At 39.1% G+C, this 18,172-nt stretch overlaps 2 protein-coding genes across 4 annotated transcripts; one reads left to right on the top strand and one right to left on the bottom strand.

Moving 5' to 3' along the window:
• Positions 1-6: 6 nt before the first annotated feature.
• Positions 7-17,123, bottom strand: emp3a (epithelial membrane protein 3a (MAM blood group)). Of its 2 annotated transcripts, XM_066673196.1 has the most exons (6): positions 7,199-7,336; positions 5,346-5,595; positions 2,800-2,886; positions 2,579-2,681; positions 2,000-2,140; positions 8-895 (listed from the first exon to the last, which is right to left on the bottom strand). In XM_066673196.1, exons 3-6 carry the CDS (start codon positions 2,875-2,877, stop codon positions 708-710), a joined length of 510 nt encoding a protein of 169 aa, XP_066529293.1. In that variant the 5' UTR covers positions 2,878-2,886; positions 5,346-5,595; positions 7,199-7,336; the 3' UTR covers positions 8-707. The 2 variants fall into 2 exon arrangements, with proteins under 2 accessions (XP_066529292.1, XP_066529293.1); XM_066673195.1 differs by lacking the exons at positions 5,346-5,595; positions 7,199-7,336 and adding an exon at positions 17,062-17,123 and having other exon boundaries at positions 7-895.
• On the top strand, positions 7,207-17,040 carry si:dkey-264d12.5 (coiled-coil domain-containing protein 30). 2 transcript variants are annotated; one of them, XM_066673193.1, is made up of 20 exons: positions 7,207-7,366; positions 8,517-8,687; positions 8,870-8,990; positions 9,285-9,478; positions 9,973-10,056; positions 10,443-10,611; positions 10,959-11,030; positions 11,308-11,423; positions 11,594-11,668; positions 11,743-11,810; positions 11,996-12,209; positions 12,477-12,677; positions 12,903-13,060; positions 13,266-13,398; positions 13,806-13,918; positions 14,368-14,509; positions 14,629-14,765; positions 14,976-15,093; positions 15,181-15,245; positions 15,969-16,114. In XM_066673193.1, exons 1-20 carry the CDS (start codon positions 7,352-7,354, stop codon positions 16,087-16,089), a joined length of 2,487 nt encoding a protein of 828 aa, XP_066529290.1. In that variant the 5' UTR covers positions 7,207-7,351; the 3' UTR covers positions 16,090-16,114. The 2 variants fall into 2 exon arrangements, with proteins under 2 accessions (XP_066529290.1, XP_066529291.1); XM_066673194.1 differs by lacking the exon at positions 9,973-10,056 and having other exon boundaries at positions 7,208-7,366; positions 15,969-17,040.
• Positions 17,124-18,172: the final 1,049 nt, after the last annotated feature.

The following is an 18,172-nucleotide window of genomic DNA, read 5'->3' as shown; positions in this document are numbered from 1 at the left end:
GGGTTTCCTGCCTTTACTGCAGGCAGCAATAATAAAAACTTTATTATTATTTTTTTTTTACACAAGATAAAATCTCGACATGCAGAGAATGAGGAATTTCTTGTAAAAGTGTAATGAATATATACACAAAGTACGCATGGGCTACCTGCTGTACACTAATATATATTTATATATAGTGGTACAATAATATTTACAGACTATTGCATTCAAAAATAAATTCAAATACAAAAATGTGCAGTAAAATATGTCTTTATCCATACATTTATCACACATTAAAATAACCAATATATCTGTGTATATGTTTTGCAAAAAATATGATTAACAGAGATGTTCACAGGTCATAAAGCAAACCCAAGACAAAGCCAGACTTGAGATGCAAATCCATTCAGAGTTGTGAGTCTGATATGGGGTCATCCTAGTTGAACTGTGAGTCTGTTAAAGTCTTGTCTGATCAGTGCTGTGAATCTGTTAAAGCTTATTCTGAGTAAAATGCGTCAGTTAAATTGAATCTGAGCCAAGTGGGGAGGCTGTCAACACCCAACTCCTGTCTTAGTCACTAAATTGAGTCCACGTTTCTGGTCAGTATAAGTGCAGGTTCAAGAGAATAAATGTCTTGCATACCTCAGCAATACAAAGATTTTAAAAGCTTATGTAAAGAGTCCTTCTAAACTAAATGAATGCAGAAAAAAAAAACATTCAGCTTTTGCTCATGCTGCAGTTTCGCCTTTTTTGCGCAGGTGCATATACAGAACGCCGCTGATGAAGAGCAGGGGAACACACACCCAGGCCAGGATGAAACAGTAGCCAAAATGGCCCTGCAGCTTCTCCAGAGGCTCCTGCAGAATATCCTCCCTCCGGAAAGTATAAATGAGCACTGCTGCAAATGCGGCCAAACCTGAAAATTACAGAGAGAAGCTGAGTCTAACATGGCCACAAGAGGGCAGTCTTCCCCTGAGAGTGTTCTGTCGTTCACTTACGTCTTAGACGGCTAGTATAAAAATACATTTATGTAAGAGATTGGTTTAAGCACATACCCTATGCTAATGTTAGTCTATAACCCGTTAATTAGCATTATGCTAAAAACACCCTGCACCTCAGTCTTCACCTACTTCCCTCAGCAGATTTACTTATGTGGTTTCTGACACTAAGACATACCGCAGACGTATTCAAATTTTTCCTCCCGAGCCTTAGCACATTAAGGCTCCCCCCCTCAATTAAAAATGTTCCATTTTCCCAGAACTTTTATATATAACAATAATAAATGAAATAAGAACAGCACATCTCTATTTACCACAGAAGAACACAACTGTTTCGCTCCCAATCCAATAAATAGGTAGTCTAAAATCCACGTCAGTCCATATTTTAGATCATCTTCATCATAGTTTCTCTTTTTGCATTGTCTGTCTTTTTCTGATATTGTTTTTGTAGACACCAAGCAGTCTATTTTGACCCTTTGCCAGTCACATTGCCAGCAACATCATTGTATTGGATTGTGGAATAATACTAAAACATTAAAAAATCAAAACCGTTATGTAACAGAGTCATATATATATATATTCCCTCCTCTCACCTGAGCCCCTCATGCAATCCAATGGCCCCACAGTTTGAAGATCTCTGACTTAAAATGGGTAAATGCTAAAATAGTAATAACAACCATTTTGAGGCCTGAATTTTGTCTGTGTTCATAATAGAAATATGCCTACAATAAATACAACTATATATATATTTATATTTCTCTAAGCTATTCCTTTAAACTGTAAAGTATTTGATAATAATAATTACTATAACACATTCATTCATTCATATTCTGTAATAACTTCATCCTGATCAGAGTGGTGGTAGAGAGCCTACATTATATCCTTTGGCACAATGCAGGAACACACCCTGGATAGAAACACTGGCCTGGACAAATCTGTCGTTTATTAAATTAGTTTGTCCTGGTTTAAGATCCAAACAAGATCCTTTGGTTAAGAATTGGTTATATCTTCAAAACATCTACCTGCAAATATCTGGCAGATACCAGTGAAGTAAAATAGCCCTCCCCTGGACATGGTGAAGAGCTGACCAAGGAAAACCAGGAAGGAGACGGAGGAGAGCACCACAGAGAGGACCATCAGAGCCTGAACTGAATGCAGCCATTCTGAAAAACCAAAAAGATACGTCCATCACAGACTGAAAATCTTCAAGAGCTTAAAATATACCTCGTTATCAGATGCACTATCATTCATTCCCTGTGTTATATGGTCATTCAGAAGATGGTTTGTGCAGTGTAGGGGGTTACAACGTTTGCTTCGATATGACACACCACTCTGCATCAATTATATAAAGTTCTCCTAAAAGTTATGGTAAAATGACATGCTGCATTAATTTAATGAAATCCAGGATTGATTCATTTTTGTGAAAAATGCTGGTGAGTAACTTCACAGCAAGTGAATAATTACAGACATGAGTAATTATAATTCCCACGGTGTATTCATTATAAATGTAATAACTCAAAGCTGAAATAGTAACTTTGGAAGAGCAGTGTATTTAAAAACCTGTGAACTGTATACTCTGTAATCGGTGGTGGGTTATTTACCGTTCTCGCTTGCAGAGGCACATAGCCATGTGTCTGTACTGTTGTCATACGAGCATTTATGCCAGAGATCCACATTCTCCACAAACTCCATCGTCCACCAAGACTGAAACACAGTGAAATCTTAATTATAGTGGGTGTAGCCAGAATGCTGATGATAAATAAATATTTATAACCTATTTTTTAATTACACGTTCATTACAAAATTAATAAAACTAGCATACCTTCTCCATGGTGGCGATGAACAGCATGGCCAGCGTAACCAAGTGTAGCACTGTCACTATCATCAACAAGAAAGCCATTGTATTTTCCTGTGAAAATGTACAGTTACGCCAATGAAGTACCTGTAGCCTGGTAAAAACATCAGTAGACTCCCATGCTCATGATATCTACATCACAAACATATAATCAGAAATGTATTCCTGTCACTACCCTTCTGAAGTATTTAGGTTCTGAACGTTTTTCTAGAATGGACATTAATATCTTCAAGACTGAAGAGCCCGAGGAGAAAGAAAGAACCCTCTCATGTTGCATCTCTACGTTATCAATGTATCAACCAAAAGGCGTTTCAACCATCAAGAGTCAGAAGTCGAGTGCATTTGAAGCCATGTCTGAAGAGCAGGCCTTTCTTAGTACTGTGTAAACACCACTGCTGGCTGATCCTTTGATCTTCGACTACGACCATGTGCGGTAATTACACATAGCGCATTATCTACTTTTCTCATGGGCTAACTCAAACTGCACTTAACTTAACTGAACTCAACTCTGCTCACAGCTTTCAGAGGTGTACACTTTGAATAGTTTTTGGAAACCTAGCTACTGGACTGATTTCGCAGTTTCAGTTCCATCTCAGTTTGCGTTTCTCTTCCATCAGCATTTTATTGTATATGTGTGAAATGTCTCCAAAATAACATCACTCTGACATTGCCCCATGCACCTAAAAATAAAGCCTTACTTCCCCACTGCAAGCTGTTGCTTCTAGTGAGATACCAAACACAACCAAAACAACACTGCTATAGCTAATGTGACCTAGATATATATCATCTTGTCATGTGTATCTTAAATTTGTTGGAGTTGAGTTAGTTAGAAAGGGTGAAATCTCAAGGTACTACAAAAGAGCACTAGGTAAAATTAGTTTTTTTTTTCTCCTGGGCCACCCTCTAGTGTAATTCATTTTTACGGCACTATACTGAAATCATTGGGGAGGAACAGGGCGTTTCTACCCTCTTCCAAAAGTTACACAGTGCAGTTTCTGCAGTGGTGAGCCCAGAGTAGCAATGATAGAGGCCCTGTTCTCCCTGTTAGAGGTCAGTGAAGCATCACAACGATTCTAAAGCTGTAAATTTAAGTGTTAAGGTCAATCCAGTTTATCACTTGATATAGCAGTATTCAAAAGCCTACTGTATGAAACATGGTGAGCTAGCTAAGTGTTTAGTTTATTTAGTTTATTAAATGTTAATTTAGTTTTAGTTTGGAAGTACATCAGAGTTTATTCGTATATTTGAATGAGATAAATGTTGAATGGTTTTAAAAATTAAGTTGGGTTATCAGTTTTAAATCAGAGCAGGCATGACTTTAGCTTGCTAGCTAATCTAGCTTCTTAGCATGTCCCTTAAAGCTTTACTTCTGAGGGCTCATTCAGAATGTGACTTTGTTGCTTAACTGGGGCGTTAATGGAGGGTCTGAGTCACTATAATTTCATAGCACATACTAAGAAACGTGTGTAACAACCCATCCTGAAGGTCCACACCCACCGAGTGACCAGTGCCAGAAGGGAGTTCACTGCAGCCTCTAAAGTTCCTTATAAATATATGATTTATATTATATTCATTAATCCAAAACATTCTGTAAAATCTTTAAATATTTGCCCATCAACAGATGTAAATGTAGATAAATTAATTTGCTCTTCTCTTTGGTGCAGTCAGGAGATGAGAAACAACCACATGTTCCACTTATTATCTGCAGACATTACTGTTTACATCTAGCTGCTAGGCACACACTTGGTCCTTTCTTTTCCAGTGGCATACCTCTTTATTTACTGTGGTTCATAAATATAGCAGTTCTATTTAATATCTGCAATGACCAGTGAACAAAAACATACCTTCTGTAGTTAATGGTAACAGTTTTTTGGGACTACTTTAAATTACAACTCCTTACATACACCTCTCCACCAAGAATGTGTTTTTTTTTTAAAAATGAGGCTATTTTAAGCCAAAATCTCAAAACCAACAAGAATGTTTTTAGACCCCCCTGTTCCTATTACCACCCGTTTTAAGAGTTCTGCCTTGGTTAATTTCTCTTAAATAAACATTTTTACATGTTTATTTAACTTAACCATGTCAAAAAAATAAAATTATAAAATCAATATAGCCCTCTTATGAAGGGCTACTGTCATGAAGACAGTACAACTCTTTTAAACATCATGAACACTTATCAGAAAGTCATCTATATTCAACATCAGCTTTAAAGAGCTGGTATTGAAGATAGTGAAAGAATGTCAGGGAGGATACCATGATGTAAACAATGTCTTTCATTCATGCAACAGCTTCACTTTACACTTCTTCCTCAAGCTGCATGTTTTCAAAGAGATTGTTAACATCTGGATATTAGTCTGTGCAAGCTGAAGTTTATGAAAATATAAAAACTCATGCAACATATTAAATTTCATAACAATCACATGTACATGGTCCTAAACACATTAAAAATCCGCTGCTGTCTCAAAATACAGTTAGGTCTTTGCTAAACCACCCTAGAATCAGTTAAACCTTACCTTGTGGTGTATTACGAAGCTCAAGAAAGAACAAGTAACAGAAGTATATCCTTCTCTTTTCTCCTGGTCCCTACCCTCTCTTTACGCAGCTGCCAGTCCCCTCCCCTGGTTTTACTCACTCTCTCCACTCACGTTTTTGGGGAAAAGGCAGAGGAATGTAGGCTGAGTTTGTATAGCAAACTTCTCAACGCCCATTTCCTTCAGTCCACAAAACTCTGGGCTGGCTTTTTCAGCTAAAAATGGGGCTGTCCTAAATCCAGAAAGAGGCCCAAACACATTTTACACTCAGCATTGGCTGTTGGTACTGAACTGTTACCAGCCTGTGCAAAGTTTCAAATGTAATCGTTTTGTTTTGCTTTTTTTTCATTTTGCAAAGTAATGTGTAATTTGACATATACATATATTTTAAAAAAAAAAAAACTTCATTTCTTTACAGGACCTTGTTAACATGTCCATGTGATGTTGTTTATGCACAATTAGACATATTGAGTTCAAATGCAGTAAATGTCATGTCTGAATAATTAAGCCACCAGGGATTCTTACATCATAAACCTGAGGAACCAATCCTGTCAACTTGAGGGATGGAGCTTTTAAGCTGCAGGAAACTGTTGGAGGGGTAAACAGAGATAGAGGCAGGGACCAATTGGACATGAGTTTGTGTACTTATCGAAGATAGCTGAACCACTTTCAGGATATTTCTGTAGAACTATGTCATTTTGATGAACAGAGATGAGTTTTAGGGTTTTAATCAATGAATGGTGTGGGGGTTTAACTGTGGTGTTTTTTGAACAAACACCAATCCCACATTCTCTCTATTCTTTGCCAAGCAAACTGTTCTCAAGGCTGTGGTCAGTGTTGCAGGGTGTTTTCATTCATGTGGACAGAGCTAAATCTCAGCAATTAGGGCTGTTCCTTTCTGAATCTGTTCCATCTTCTCCTGCTAGAGGAAGCATAGACCACCCAAGAAACAAAGGAACCACTGTAAGTTCACACTGCCTTTTTCATTCCAACTTCTTTGATTTCTCCCATTCAAAGGAATATAAAATAAAAACCCTCTTTAAGTTGGCTAGGTTGTGTTTAAATTGTAAATGGCCATCTAATGTTAATGCACACTTAGAAAATAAGAGCAGAGCTATTTCCCATCTTGAAGAAATAAACATTATAACCATGCATACAACCACTTCTGCATTCATCAAAAAAATATTTTTAAAAAACCCTGATGGCTTGAAAGTAAGTTTGATGTAACTCAACTCTGCTCACATGTGGATCTGGACGTAGTCCCTGCGTCTATCTCCATCCACACCTCCAAGTTTGTTTGCAGCTCAAACAAATGGCACCCTGCAAGCTTCTAGCAATGGCTCCTTATGCTTATGACGTAAGAGACCCTGGTGGTTTGAATCTGCCTGTTAGAAACTGTTTTGGAACACTGCAGTTTCAAAGAAAGGAAAATATTCAGCCATGGAATTTAATACTTTGGTGTATGACAGGCTAATGTAGAGTACACCATACGCACAGGTTAACTAAGTTAAACATGTGTCACTGGCGGGGCTTTTTTAAATACAGTTGCACCGTGACTTTACAAGACATAAGGCTTTTATAGGTTTCCTGTGGAAAATCCTGAAATCCTGTAGTGTTTATTTTTATATGCGGAGCAGTATACAGTAAAATTACGTTTTGGATTAGGTTTTTGTTGGGTTTAATTGCTTGCCAAAGCTGAAATTAAGCCACAGTAAGGCTTAGCTCTGTCAGCCCATACTGTTTTTCCCATTGCCTTTATTTGGAGTGTGGGACGTCCCATCACAACCACACACACACACACACACACACACACGCACACACACACTAACACTAACCTGACTGATTGTTTTGGTACAAATGTGACGAATTTAAACGTTTATTTGGAATATTTGGCTAATATAAAACTGAAGTAATACAAAGCTATTAGGAGCGGTTTGTGTTTGGAGAAAATGCTAACGTTGTTTAAACAGGACTGACTACAATTAAACATGGAACAAGAAGAGGTAAACATTTCTTTTCTACATTTAGACCGGGTATGTGCGTGTCTAAATTATGACAAAATACGCAAACTTGGATCAATGGTAAATAATCAGTGCAAAAGCAGACTTCAGTCGTGTTGATGTTTGGTTAACGGTCGCACTGATGGTCTCTTTCGAGATGCGGCGAAGGAAGAGTACAGTGTCTTCGTCGAATTTCCGTTCCACCTTAAACCGCGCAACAGTTAACATTCCGTGGTCTGTGTGAGGACAGGCGCAGTGTAAGTGCTGCACCGTTAAGGTGGAATGGAAAGTTCTTAAAGGACGGCAGTTCTATGTTCGTAAAAATAAAATCAGGATAAACTCAAATAAATAATGAAGGTTAGAACAGACTTAAGAAAAGATTAAGCTAAGACTTCCACAAAAAATGGGATTAGAGCATATTTTAGAAGACAGTAATGTTTAGAGAAGGTGAAGAGTGCGGTTAGAGTAAACTCAGTTTGCACTCCGCTGTTAACTCTTCCAGTCAACAGGAGTCTGAATGTTTAATATCATGCTATTGTTGGCCCTAGAGTTATTGTAATGCAGAGTGTAAACGACAATCTAGAAATCTCAAGAGGTTTTTAGGGCTTTTGGCTTTACCCTTTAGGGGGTCTTGAAGAGGAGATAAAACCCCAGGGGGCTTCTAGGGAACCTCCAAAGTGAATTTCAGTAACCGTAAAAAAAATTTTTCAATTAAAATCAGGCGCCATTTTGGAGACCAAACAAATTAAGGTGAAAGTGTTTTCGAAAAATGATGTGTGTATGTATATATATATATATATATATATATATATATATATATATATATATATATATATATATATATATATATATATATATATAACTAGGGCTGGGCAATAATAAATTATTTCGTATTGAGAAAAATATCGTGGCATAACCTGTGGCCATATTGTCCAGCCCTAACCTCTACATATATTGGAAGGTCCTTCACAGGATATTGGAACAGTGATTGGAGGATTTGATTACATTTAAACACAAGAGTACAAGTGAGATTAGGATTAGGAACTAAAGTGTGGCGGCTCCAAAGTGTACGTTTTTATGAACGTTTTTACACAAGACATTATAAGTGCCTTATGTGTTTCAATATATTATAACACATATGCTTTGTCTTCAGGTGGCAGTTATGTTGGCTGAGCTTCAAAAGAAAGGTTTAGGTCCAGAAGCTTCTAATTCTGAGTGCCTGAGCATGCTGTGGAGACTCTACTTGGAAAGGGAAAGCAGTATTGGGACACTCACTCAAGAGATCCAGGAACTACGAGCTGAAAGGGCAGCAGAAATTAACACTGTGAGAGATGTTCCTCAGCTACTCTTAACGTCAACATTATGTGTGTTGTGACATCCCCAGTACTGGACACTAATAAGATGTGTATTTGTCAGAGTGAGAAATTCAAATGTGGCTTGTGTACAGATCCTTAGGGTTAAATTACACTGTTGGTTTTTGCAGTGCAGATGTGTGTTTCATTGCAGGTTCAGCAGTATGTGGAGAACATCCGGAGTCTCTCCAAAACACGAGACTCGGTGGCTCTAGAACTGGAGCAAGATAATGAAATGCTCCGCTCTCAACTTGTTGACATCAGCCTTCAGCAAGGTTTACTACTCATGCATACAAACTGCCTGTTAAAGATCTGGTTTTAATGGAGATCAGGAGAGAATTTTATGTTTTAATCATATTGTCATACATATTGAGAGCTAATTATTGCAAATTAATTATAAAGGTAAATATTTATTAGGTCTAAACATCTTTCTGTTTAATTCTATTTAATCCAAGCTAAGGAAACATTCTTGCCACTTCACTAAATGTTGACCAGCCCTGTATAACAGATGTATATTCTTATTTTATTAGCGGGAGCATTTTCTCATTAGTCCTCTCTGTGTGTCGCAGAAGCTCAGAAGCGTGAGATAGCTGAGATGCTGCTGCAGGAAGGCCTGGCTGAAGTCATTCCCAGCAGCCTCAGTGAGCAGGTGGCTTACCTACTGGCCGAGAGAGCTTCTCTCCTGGAGGTGGTGGACACCAAAAGCTCGCAGAATTGTGCTCCAAAAAATATATCGCAGGGTTTTGAAGAAGTCCCAGGCAAGGTGAGACAATCACTCGGGATTTTTATTTTGTGTATCATCCTAATATGCATTATTGTATGGTTTTGTTGTTTTAAAAATTACCAACATCCAATCAATTGTTTGGCCAAATGTTGCATTTACAAAATTGTCTCTGTACCCCAAATTTTCATTTAGAGCCTTTTGCAGATACATATTTAGAGCCTCTTACAGATGCAGTGTTATGATGCATCATTAGACTTTCTATAGTATAGTGGGGTTTCCTGCCTGAGCTGGGGACTGAAAACTAGAGCAGTGTGGAGGCTTATCATGTTACTCACTGCACTAAATCAACAACCAGGTCTTGGAGCTTAGGTTAGAATGCATGCATTGGGCTGTCACATAAGCCTTGTACTGCCAAACTATGGATGCCAGATTTATCTAAGTGTAGACAAAATTGTGTCAATGTGATTTTTGGCCAAATCATTGCTTTAAAATAATGTGTGGCTCTGAGAATGTATAATCTTCATTCTGTCTAGGTGGTGCTACTAAGAGGACAGAGCCCTTGGAAGAGGCTTCTAGGTATTAGGAAGACAGCCCAAACCAAGCCGACATTTCCCCCTGTATGTTCATTTTGGAGATAGAAACAGCTGCATGCCAGGCTTGTTTTACTGGATGAGACTCACAGCAGTCACATACATCTCCAGCATGAAATTCTAAACCTATCCTGCATCTCCCTTATCTACACTGAACTATAGTTTGGTTTGCTCAAAATTTTAACTGATTTAGTCATGCAGTGAAGTCATTTTTGACTAAGCTATTACTTAGTGCTTCAGCTTTCCTCCCTGATTCCTGTAATGTGACATCAGACATGGCATGCATAACCCTAACTTAGAAAGTGATTTGGAGAACATGACTGAAGGGATGGAAACTCGTTAATAGCTTTCAGACAGTCTGAGCATTGTTGACAGTGGAGTAATTCTGAATATGGTCTTTGTCCTTGTGTTAGGTGGATAATCAGGGCAGCTGCAGTGAGGAGAACATGCTGAAAGAGCGTGAACGCTACTTGTTGGAGAGGGATCTAAATGAGGCATCCAGCAGACTGGACATGGCCCACAAAGAGATTCGGCGCCTCACTGATGAGCTGGAGTCAGCTCGTCTCACTCAGAGAGCCTACGGTGAGAGACTGACTTCAAGGTGTTCAGTTCTGGTTCTGGAGGGTCCAGCACAGTTTTTGGTTTTCCTGGTGTAACACAGCTGCTAAATCTGGTCTGGGCAAGGTCTCCCAAAAGCTTTATAGTGCAAAGCAAGCATTCCCTCTTTCAGTGAAGACTATCTGAAAACTAAGATGCTATGGGGCAATTGGGCCCAAATGGATCAAGTGTATTACAGAAAGGGCAATCACAAAAAACATGCTGAACACCACACCTTCAGGGCTAACCACCCCTGATCTTATGTGTGCATATACTGTAAGAGTGTGCATTATATAGACATCCCTTTTAAAATTAAGATTCTTTGCTCCCAGAACCAGAGCTGCAGGAGGCTCAGCGAGAAGTGGAGCAGCTCAGACAAGAGGTGGAGAAACTCAAACGCTGTGGTAATGTCATTTCTTTTATTCATGTACACTAGAGGCCAAAAGAAAAATGGAAGCAACTACTATTTGTTTTCAGAAAGCATTAAGAGTTTATGTTTATAACTATGTTTAAGGGTTAATTAACATATTACTGTCCAGTGTGAGTGTCCTGAGCTGGGTTTACTAAAATCTTCCTGATGCAAAGGTAAAAGGTGCATCACGGCATCACCCTGTCTCTACTCGTTCAAATGTTCTAAAGACAAAGATGTTTTGTTGATCTGGGCCCTATTTTTCATTTCAGATGTGGCTGAGCTTCGCAGGGCTAAAGAGATTAATGAGGCACTGGACGCTGAGGTTCATCAGCTGAGGGCTAGTGTTCACCGAATGCACACAGAACACATTCAGCTCCTTGAACTGGTTTGATGATATTCAGAAGCTTTTTTTTTTTCATTGAAAATTAGTCATTCTGACAAACATGGAAGTAAAAACTGAAGTATTCATGTTGGCAGATATTGTGCCATATTTCCTGCATGTCTTCTCACCTTCACTACAAAAGAAAGTGTGTTTATTTGTCTTTGAATGATCAGGTTGATAGTAAAATCGAGGACTTGGACAGTGAAGATGATGTAATTGTCCAGGATTTTTTCCACAAACTTACAAAGGTACAGCACTGTTTCCTTAACCATTTAAGATGTCCTGTTTCATCGTATTCATCAATGTTGTTTTGCTTTGCTAGAACCATGTAGGAGACTGTGGTTCTCTGTCAGAAATAAAGAAGAAGAAAGAAAATGACATCCATGACAGGTTCTGTTTGCCATTTCATTTTACATCACTGTGTATTTAAGTTCCTCAAACTGAAATAGAACTTGGAAATGATTCATTTATTTCCGAAAAAATCTGTAATGGAATCTATTAAACGTTTAAAACACTTTCTAATGACTCCTTACCAAGTGAGCGTGTAGTAACAGAAACATGGGCTTTAATCTCAGGTCCTGTACAGAGCTGGAGGATCTAAAACAGAGTGTTCTAAAGCTCCAGACTGAGCTAGAGGAGGAGAGGACACTGAGAAAAAAGGCAATGGATGAGTATAAAGACCAGAGTAAGAGAAGGGCAGCAGCAGAACAGCTGATTCAGGAGCTCCGAGCTTTGTGTGAAGAACAGCAGGAGAAGTACAAGGTAGAAGTCCAGCAATTTCAGGAGAAGGTGAGGATTAGAGGAGTATTTATTTTGCACTGAAAATGTCACAGTCACAGTATGAAATCAGACTCTTACACTGTTAGTTTAATTTGTGTGTTCATATTAATCACAATATTCAAGTTCTTATTTTCCCTGATTAATGTGTAGATGTTTTTTGTCTTTATTGGTTTGTGCACTGTCACAATACTATGAGAGTTATTAGACAAAAGGAACAATGAGAAATAATTTCCCTTTGACATTTGCCCTAAGAGAATCCTAAAATCACTCTTGCAGGTGGTTGCAGACCTGCAGGATGCTCAGGCTAAGGTGAAGCAACTGGAAGAGAAAGAAGCAGCTCAGTGTACAGAGATCCAGGCTGTGCAGCTACAGCTCCAGAGGCAGCAGACTCAGTGGAATCATGACAAGTCTCTCTTTCAGAAAGAACATGAGGAGCTCTGCTCTGCCAGGGTTCAGTTCTCCTCTATGAGGAAGGAGGTAAAACTATTTTACCCATTACTTAAAATTCAACACAGAATGCAGATCTGAAAGTAGACTCTTCTGGGACAGTTGTGTGTCTACGCTGTCAGATATAGTATTTCGAAATATGTAATAATTTTGCGATACATTTTGTTAATTCCAAAGACTAAATACATCACATTCATAGTGTAACATGCATTTTTAAAATACATGTTGCATGTTTGTTTTTTTTGTATGTGGAAGATTAAAGATCTCCAGCAGCAGCTGAAGAGTACTACCCAGCAGCTCCATTTGGAGGAGACTCATAATGAGCAGAACTCAAGACTGGAGCAGACAGTCAGGGTCATGGTGGAGGAGCTGGATACACTGAAAACACATGCTGAGAATGCTCAGAAACAGGGGTATATCTTCAGAGACGTTAGCCACTAGACCTTAGCTAATCAAAGAAAATACATATGACAGAAGGATGATCAGAAATGGGGAATAACTACTCTTACTTTTATATAGGTTTTTAAGTAAATGATCATTTATAGAATGAAAAAAATAGTATTATGTTTTGTTTTTTGGATTCTAAAGCTCATAAGTTGTATCTTCAATAATGAACAGAGAACATCTGGCCATGAGAGAGAAGGAGCTGCTGCAGCAAGTGGAGTCTTTGCTGACCACAAACACCCAACTGACCCTCACAAATGCAGAAAGCAGTCGAGTCCAGGACCAGCAGAACAAAGAACAAAGTGAGGTACAACACTTGTTTTTGATACCTTCTTGTGTGTACTTCACCATATATATATATATATATAAACCTAAATTATAACCATTTTTATCAATTCTAAGCTATTTCAAAAGTACAGTGTGGGCCATTATATGGATACACCTTAATAAAATGGGAATGGTTGGTGATATTAACTTCCTGTTTGTGGCACATTAGTATATGGGAGGGGGGAAACTTTTCAAGATGGGTGGTGACCCACCCTGTATAATTCAGACAGCATTTAAATAGTCAAATAAACTGCGTTTAGGCTGCTTTCTGCAAATCCTTATGAGACAAACGTCTGACATGAAAAACAATGAAACATTGGTTTGAATGAAACAAAAGAGTTTGGAGGCTGTTCTAAAAAGTGTAGGATTTGTGTTTGTTTCACTCAGCTAAGACAGATTATCAAGAACCTCGAGGGCAGTCTGATGTCCAGTCAACAGGGGTGTGAGAATCTCCAGATCCAGCTTCAGCACACACACTTTAACCTGCAGTCTCAAATCAGGTACAAAGAGCTTAGAGCTGTAGTCAGTATAGGTCTGTTTTAAGCGCACGTCTTTATGTTGGCACTGGTCAAAAATGTATGTATCTTTTTCTTTTCAAAAATTAATTATTATTATTATTAATTTTCCTTATAATTTGAATGCATTACCTGCTCTTTTACCATTGATGGACCAATACAAATGCTTCAGAATTGCCTTGAAATAAAATATAAGAATATTTTTCCCTTCTCCTGTGAAGTTACAATGTTGGAGTATGCTTTATTTATTTTATTTGGAAGAACACTAACGTTTTAGTGATTTATTAGATGTTTAATCACTTTGGCAAAGACAACAGTTCACTCAGTTACAAATTCTAATCTTCCACCAATCAAGCTACTGGCCAAACATCTGCTTTAAATCAGAAGCCCATTCCACAAGTCAGAATTTGTGACCTGGTGTCCTGCCTTTTCAGCAAATACCAAGACAAGAAAGATCGTCACAAACTGAAACTTGCTGAAGCCAAAGAAGTTTACCTCAGAGAGACAGCCTGGCGGGATGAGAAGATCAGAGAGCAGCAGAGAGAGCTCAGGATCCTCTCGAAGAGGCTGGAGAAGGTACTGTGGAGGCTGCTGGTGATGGGGATGGTAGTAATAGGAATACATAAGATGATCATGGTTTGAGAACATGGAGTACAGAAGACCAGCAATCAATGGTCATCAATATTTCTCACCAGGAGAACGAGATGGTGAAGAAGATCACAGCTGAGAACGAAAAGCTTCTTCTCAACAAGAAACAACTGCTGTGTCAGCTGAACGAGGAGGAAGAGAGCAGAAACCACGCAGTAGATGCTCTCAAGGTCATTCAGCAGAGGTAAACACTATCTGGACCTCTGAACAAGAATTACATTTTTTTGATTATTTCATTGCATCACAAACTCTCAGTTTCGAAGATGTTTGAAGCAGTTGATCTGGACGATTCAGAAGAACAGAAAATAATAAACTGAAGACCATGTAGTTGACTTCATCTACCCACTAGTGTGTGCTACAACTTAACCTCTCATTTAAACTGGTTTGTTTTCAGGGTTGATTTTCTCGAGAAAGACAGTGTCCAACAATGGGACCTTAACATGAGGAAGTCCAAGCAGATTGTAAATCTCGAGAGTCTATTACAGGACAAGAAGTGTCTGATCAGTACAAAGGTATTATCTGGAAATGCTATACTGAAATGCCACTGTCAGGACTCCTGAATCCAGCATCTGACTTATTTTGGCAATTATTTTGTGCAGGACCTCAAGAAGTTGTCTTCATTTGAGAACCGTATCATTGAGGGCTCAGAGCAAGCGAGCTTCAGGTAGGGCATCAGTTCTAGTTTTATTTACTTAAGTTCTTTTGGTAAATTAAAATATAATCATTGTATATATGTTGCATAAGGCATTAAATTGGCTTTTTATCCATTTTATCAGTTCATGAGGATTATTATTCAGAGAGACAGATGGGCATAGACACAGAAAGCTTCTACCCTCACTGTCCTTTCTCTCAGCTCCACTGACCATAGAAGACATATTGTCTGCCCGCTTTGTTTGCCGAGTTTGCCCCCTGTTCTTTAATATTCACGACCCAAACAGGACCACCACAGGGCAGGTATGATTTGGGTGGTGTATCATTCTCAGCACTGCAGTGACACTGAGGTTAGTGTGTGTTGTGCTGGTAGGAGTGGATCAGACACAGCAGTGCTGCTGGAGTTTTTAAACCCCTCAGTGTCACTGCTAGACTGGTCCACCAACCAAAAATATCCAGCCAACAGTGTTCTGTGATGACTAATGTAGGACTAGAGGACAACTAACACAAACTGTACAACAGATGTGTAAATACATTGTTTAAGACAGGTGCTCCAAGGGGTGGTCAGCAGAGCTGAGAGTGAAAAAACAAGGAGCTGGTCATAATGTCACAGCTGATCAGTGTGTTTACGAACAGACACATACAGTGAGATCAGTAGTTAAACTGGATTAAAGACAGATACACAGACAGACAGACATATACTTGTAAGATATATGAAGTCTTTATTTGTTCACAGTGAGCGGGGATTTGCAACGTTTGACTTTCTAGCCGTCATCCAGGAAACAAAGCCCAAATCAAAAGAGGAGCCCGCAGCTATGAGCCAAAGCCGTGCCTCAGAGAGGGGCTATCTGAACTGACCACAGGAATCTGGAGAATCATCTTCAGAGGTGAACATGAGCAACAGGGAACCGTTCTAGTGACTCTTATTCAGACTAATGCAACGGTAAAGCTAATGGATGACGTACACAGCACGAAGCACTTTTTGATGGACTGATGTAGCATTGCACCAGACTCGACTGTAGTATTGTGAATGTTCAGGTGCCCCTGGTTAATATATGTTGAATTTCTAAGTGAAAATAAGAGCACATTCCCTACAGAAAACACATTTCTGCACGTTTTAGTGCAAAATGGGAAACAACATATGGTTATAAGAAATGAGTATAGTATATCTCCAATATAATGTCATATTGTTTTTTATACACGAAGCTCAGCAAATAAATAGAAAATTTTAAATCTAAAAGTGCAATATTTCAGATTTTTCTGTAGAGGGATGTATTAACCTTTCACTTGAACGATCAACAAAATGCAGCATTTGATCAGGAGCGTCTAAACTGCAGCTGACTATTGTTTGAATTTTTGGAGTACGTTTTTTTACGGGTACTATTTATTGAGTTTGCAACATTTTTTCATGTTTTTTCAATTTATGATGAACCTATAGCTTAAGTTTTGTTTGCACACTAATGTATTCCCTCATACTTAGTTCAGACAGTGATATTAGGATCATATTGGAGTTGGCAGATATTTATGAAAAAATGTACAGCATGGGATATATTTCCCCAACATTTCAGATTGGAGATTCTATTTATTGCATGCTACAATGTGCTAAAATGTTTAACCTTTATTCTACTGCATTCATGTACCAGCAAAAATAAATGCTATTTTGTTTTCTGCACTGCAAGCCCCATTTGTAATACAGGTGCAGTCATACCTGTTTCTTGTGCACCCTTTTCTACCACGCATTTTCCTTCCACTCAACTTTCCATTCATATACTTGGATACAGCACACTGTGAACAGCCAGCTTCTTTAGCAATGACCTTTTGTGACTTACCCTCCTGGAGGGTGTCAATGACTGCCTTCTGGACATCTGTCAAGTCAGCCGTCTTCCCCATGATTGTCTTCTGAACCAGACCTTTATAAAAGCTTAGGAAACCTTTGCAAGTGTTTTGTGTCGATTATTTACATTTTCTGGTAATGACTTTGGGTTTTCATTGGTTGCAAGTCATAATCAACATTAAAAGAAATAAATGCGTGAACTACAGGGGTTGTACAATGAAACTGAAACACCTGTCATTTTAGTGTGGGAGGTTTCATGGCTAAACTGGAGCAGCCTGGTGGCCAATCTTCATTAATTGCACATTGCACCAGTAAGAGCAGAGTGTGAAGGGTTAATTAGCAGAGGGTAAGAGCACAGTTCTGTTCAAAATACGGCAATGCACACAACATTATGGATGACATACCAGAGTTCAAAAGAAGACAAATTGTTGGTGCACGTCTTGCTGGCGCATCTGTGACCAAGACAGCCTTTGTGATGTATCAAGGGCCCACGGTATCCGGGGTAATGTCAGCATACCACCAAGAAGGACCAAACACATCCAACAGGATTAACTGTGGACGCAAGAGGAAGCTCTCTGAAAGGGGTGTTCGGTGCTGACCCAGATTGTATCCAAAAAACATAAAACCACGGCTGCCCTAATCACGGCAGAATTAAATGTTCACCTCAACCCTCCTGTTTCCACCAGAACTGTCCGTCGGGAGCTCCACAGGGTCAATATACACGGCCAGCTGCTATTGCCAAACCTTTGGTCACTCATGCCAATGCCAAACGTTGGTTTCAATGGTGCGAGGAGCGCAAATCTTGGGCTGTGGACAATATGAAACATGTATTGTTCTCTGATGAGTCCACCTTTACTGTTTTCCCCACATCCAGGAGAGTTATGGTGTGGAGAAGCCTAAGAAGCCAAAGAAGCGTACCACCCAGACTGTTGCATGCCCAGAGTGAAGCATGGGGGTGGATCAGTGATGGTTTGGGCTGCCATATCATGGCATTCCCTTGGCCCAATACGTGTGCTAAATGGGCACGTCACTGCCATGGACTACCGAACCATTCTGGACGACCATGTGCCACGTATCCACGTATCTTGAAGGCAGTGCCGTGTATC

The sequence above is a fragment of the Hoplias malabaricus genome, chromosome 5, assembly GCF_029633855.1.
Source record: "Hoplias malabaricus isolate fHopMal1 chromosome 5, fHopMal1.hap1, whole genome shotgun sequence".
Lineage (NCBI taxonomy): Eukaryota > Metazoa > Chordata > Actinopteri > Characiformes > Erythrinidae > Hoplias > Hoplias malabaricus.
The sequence above is the reverse complement of the archived record's forward strand: the minus strand, read 5'-3'. Positions and strand labels throughout refer to the sequence as shown.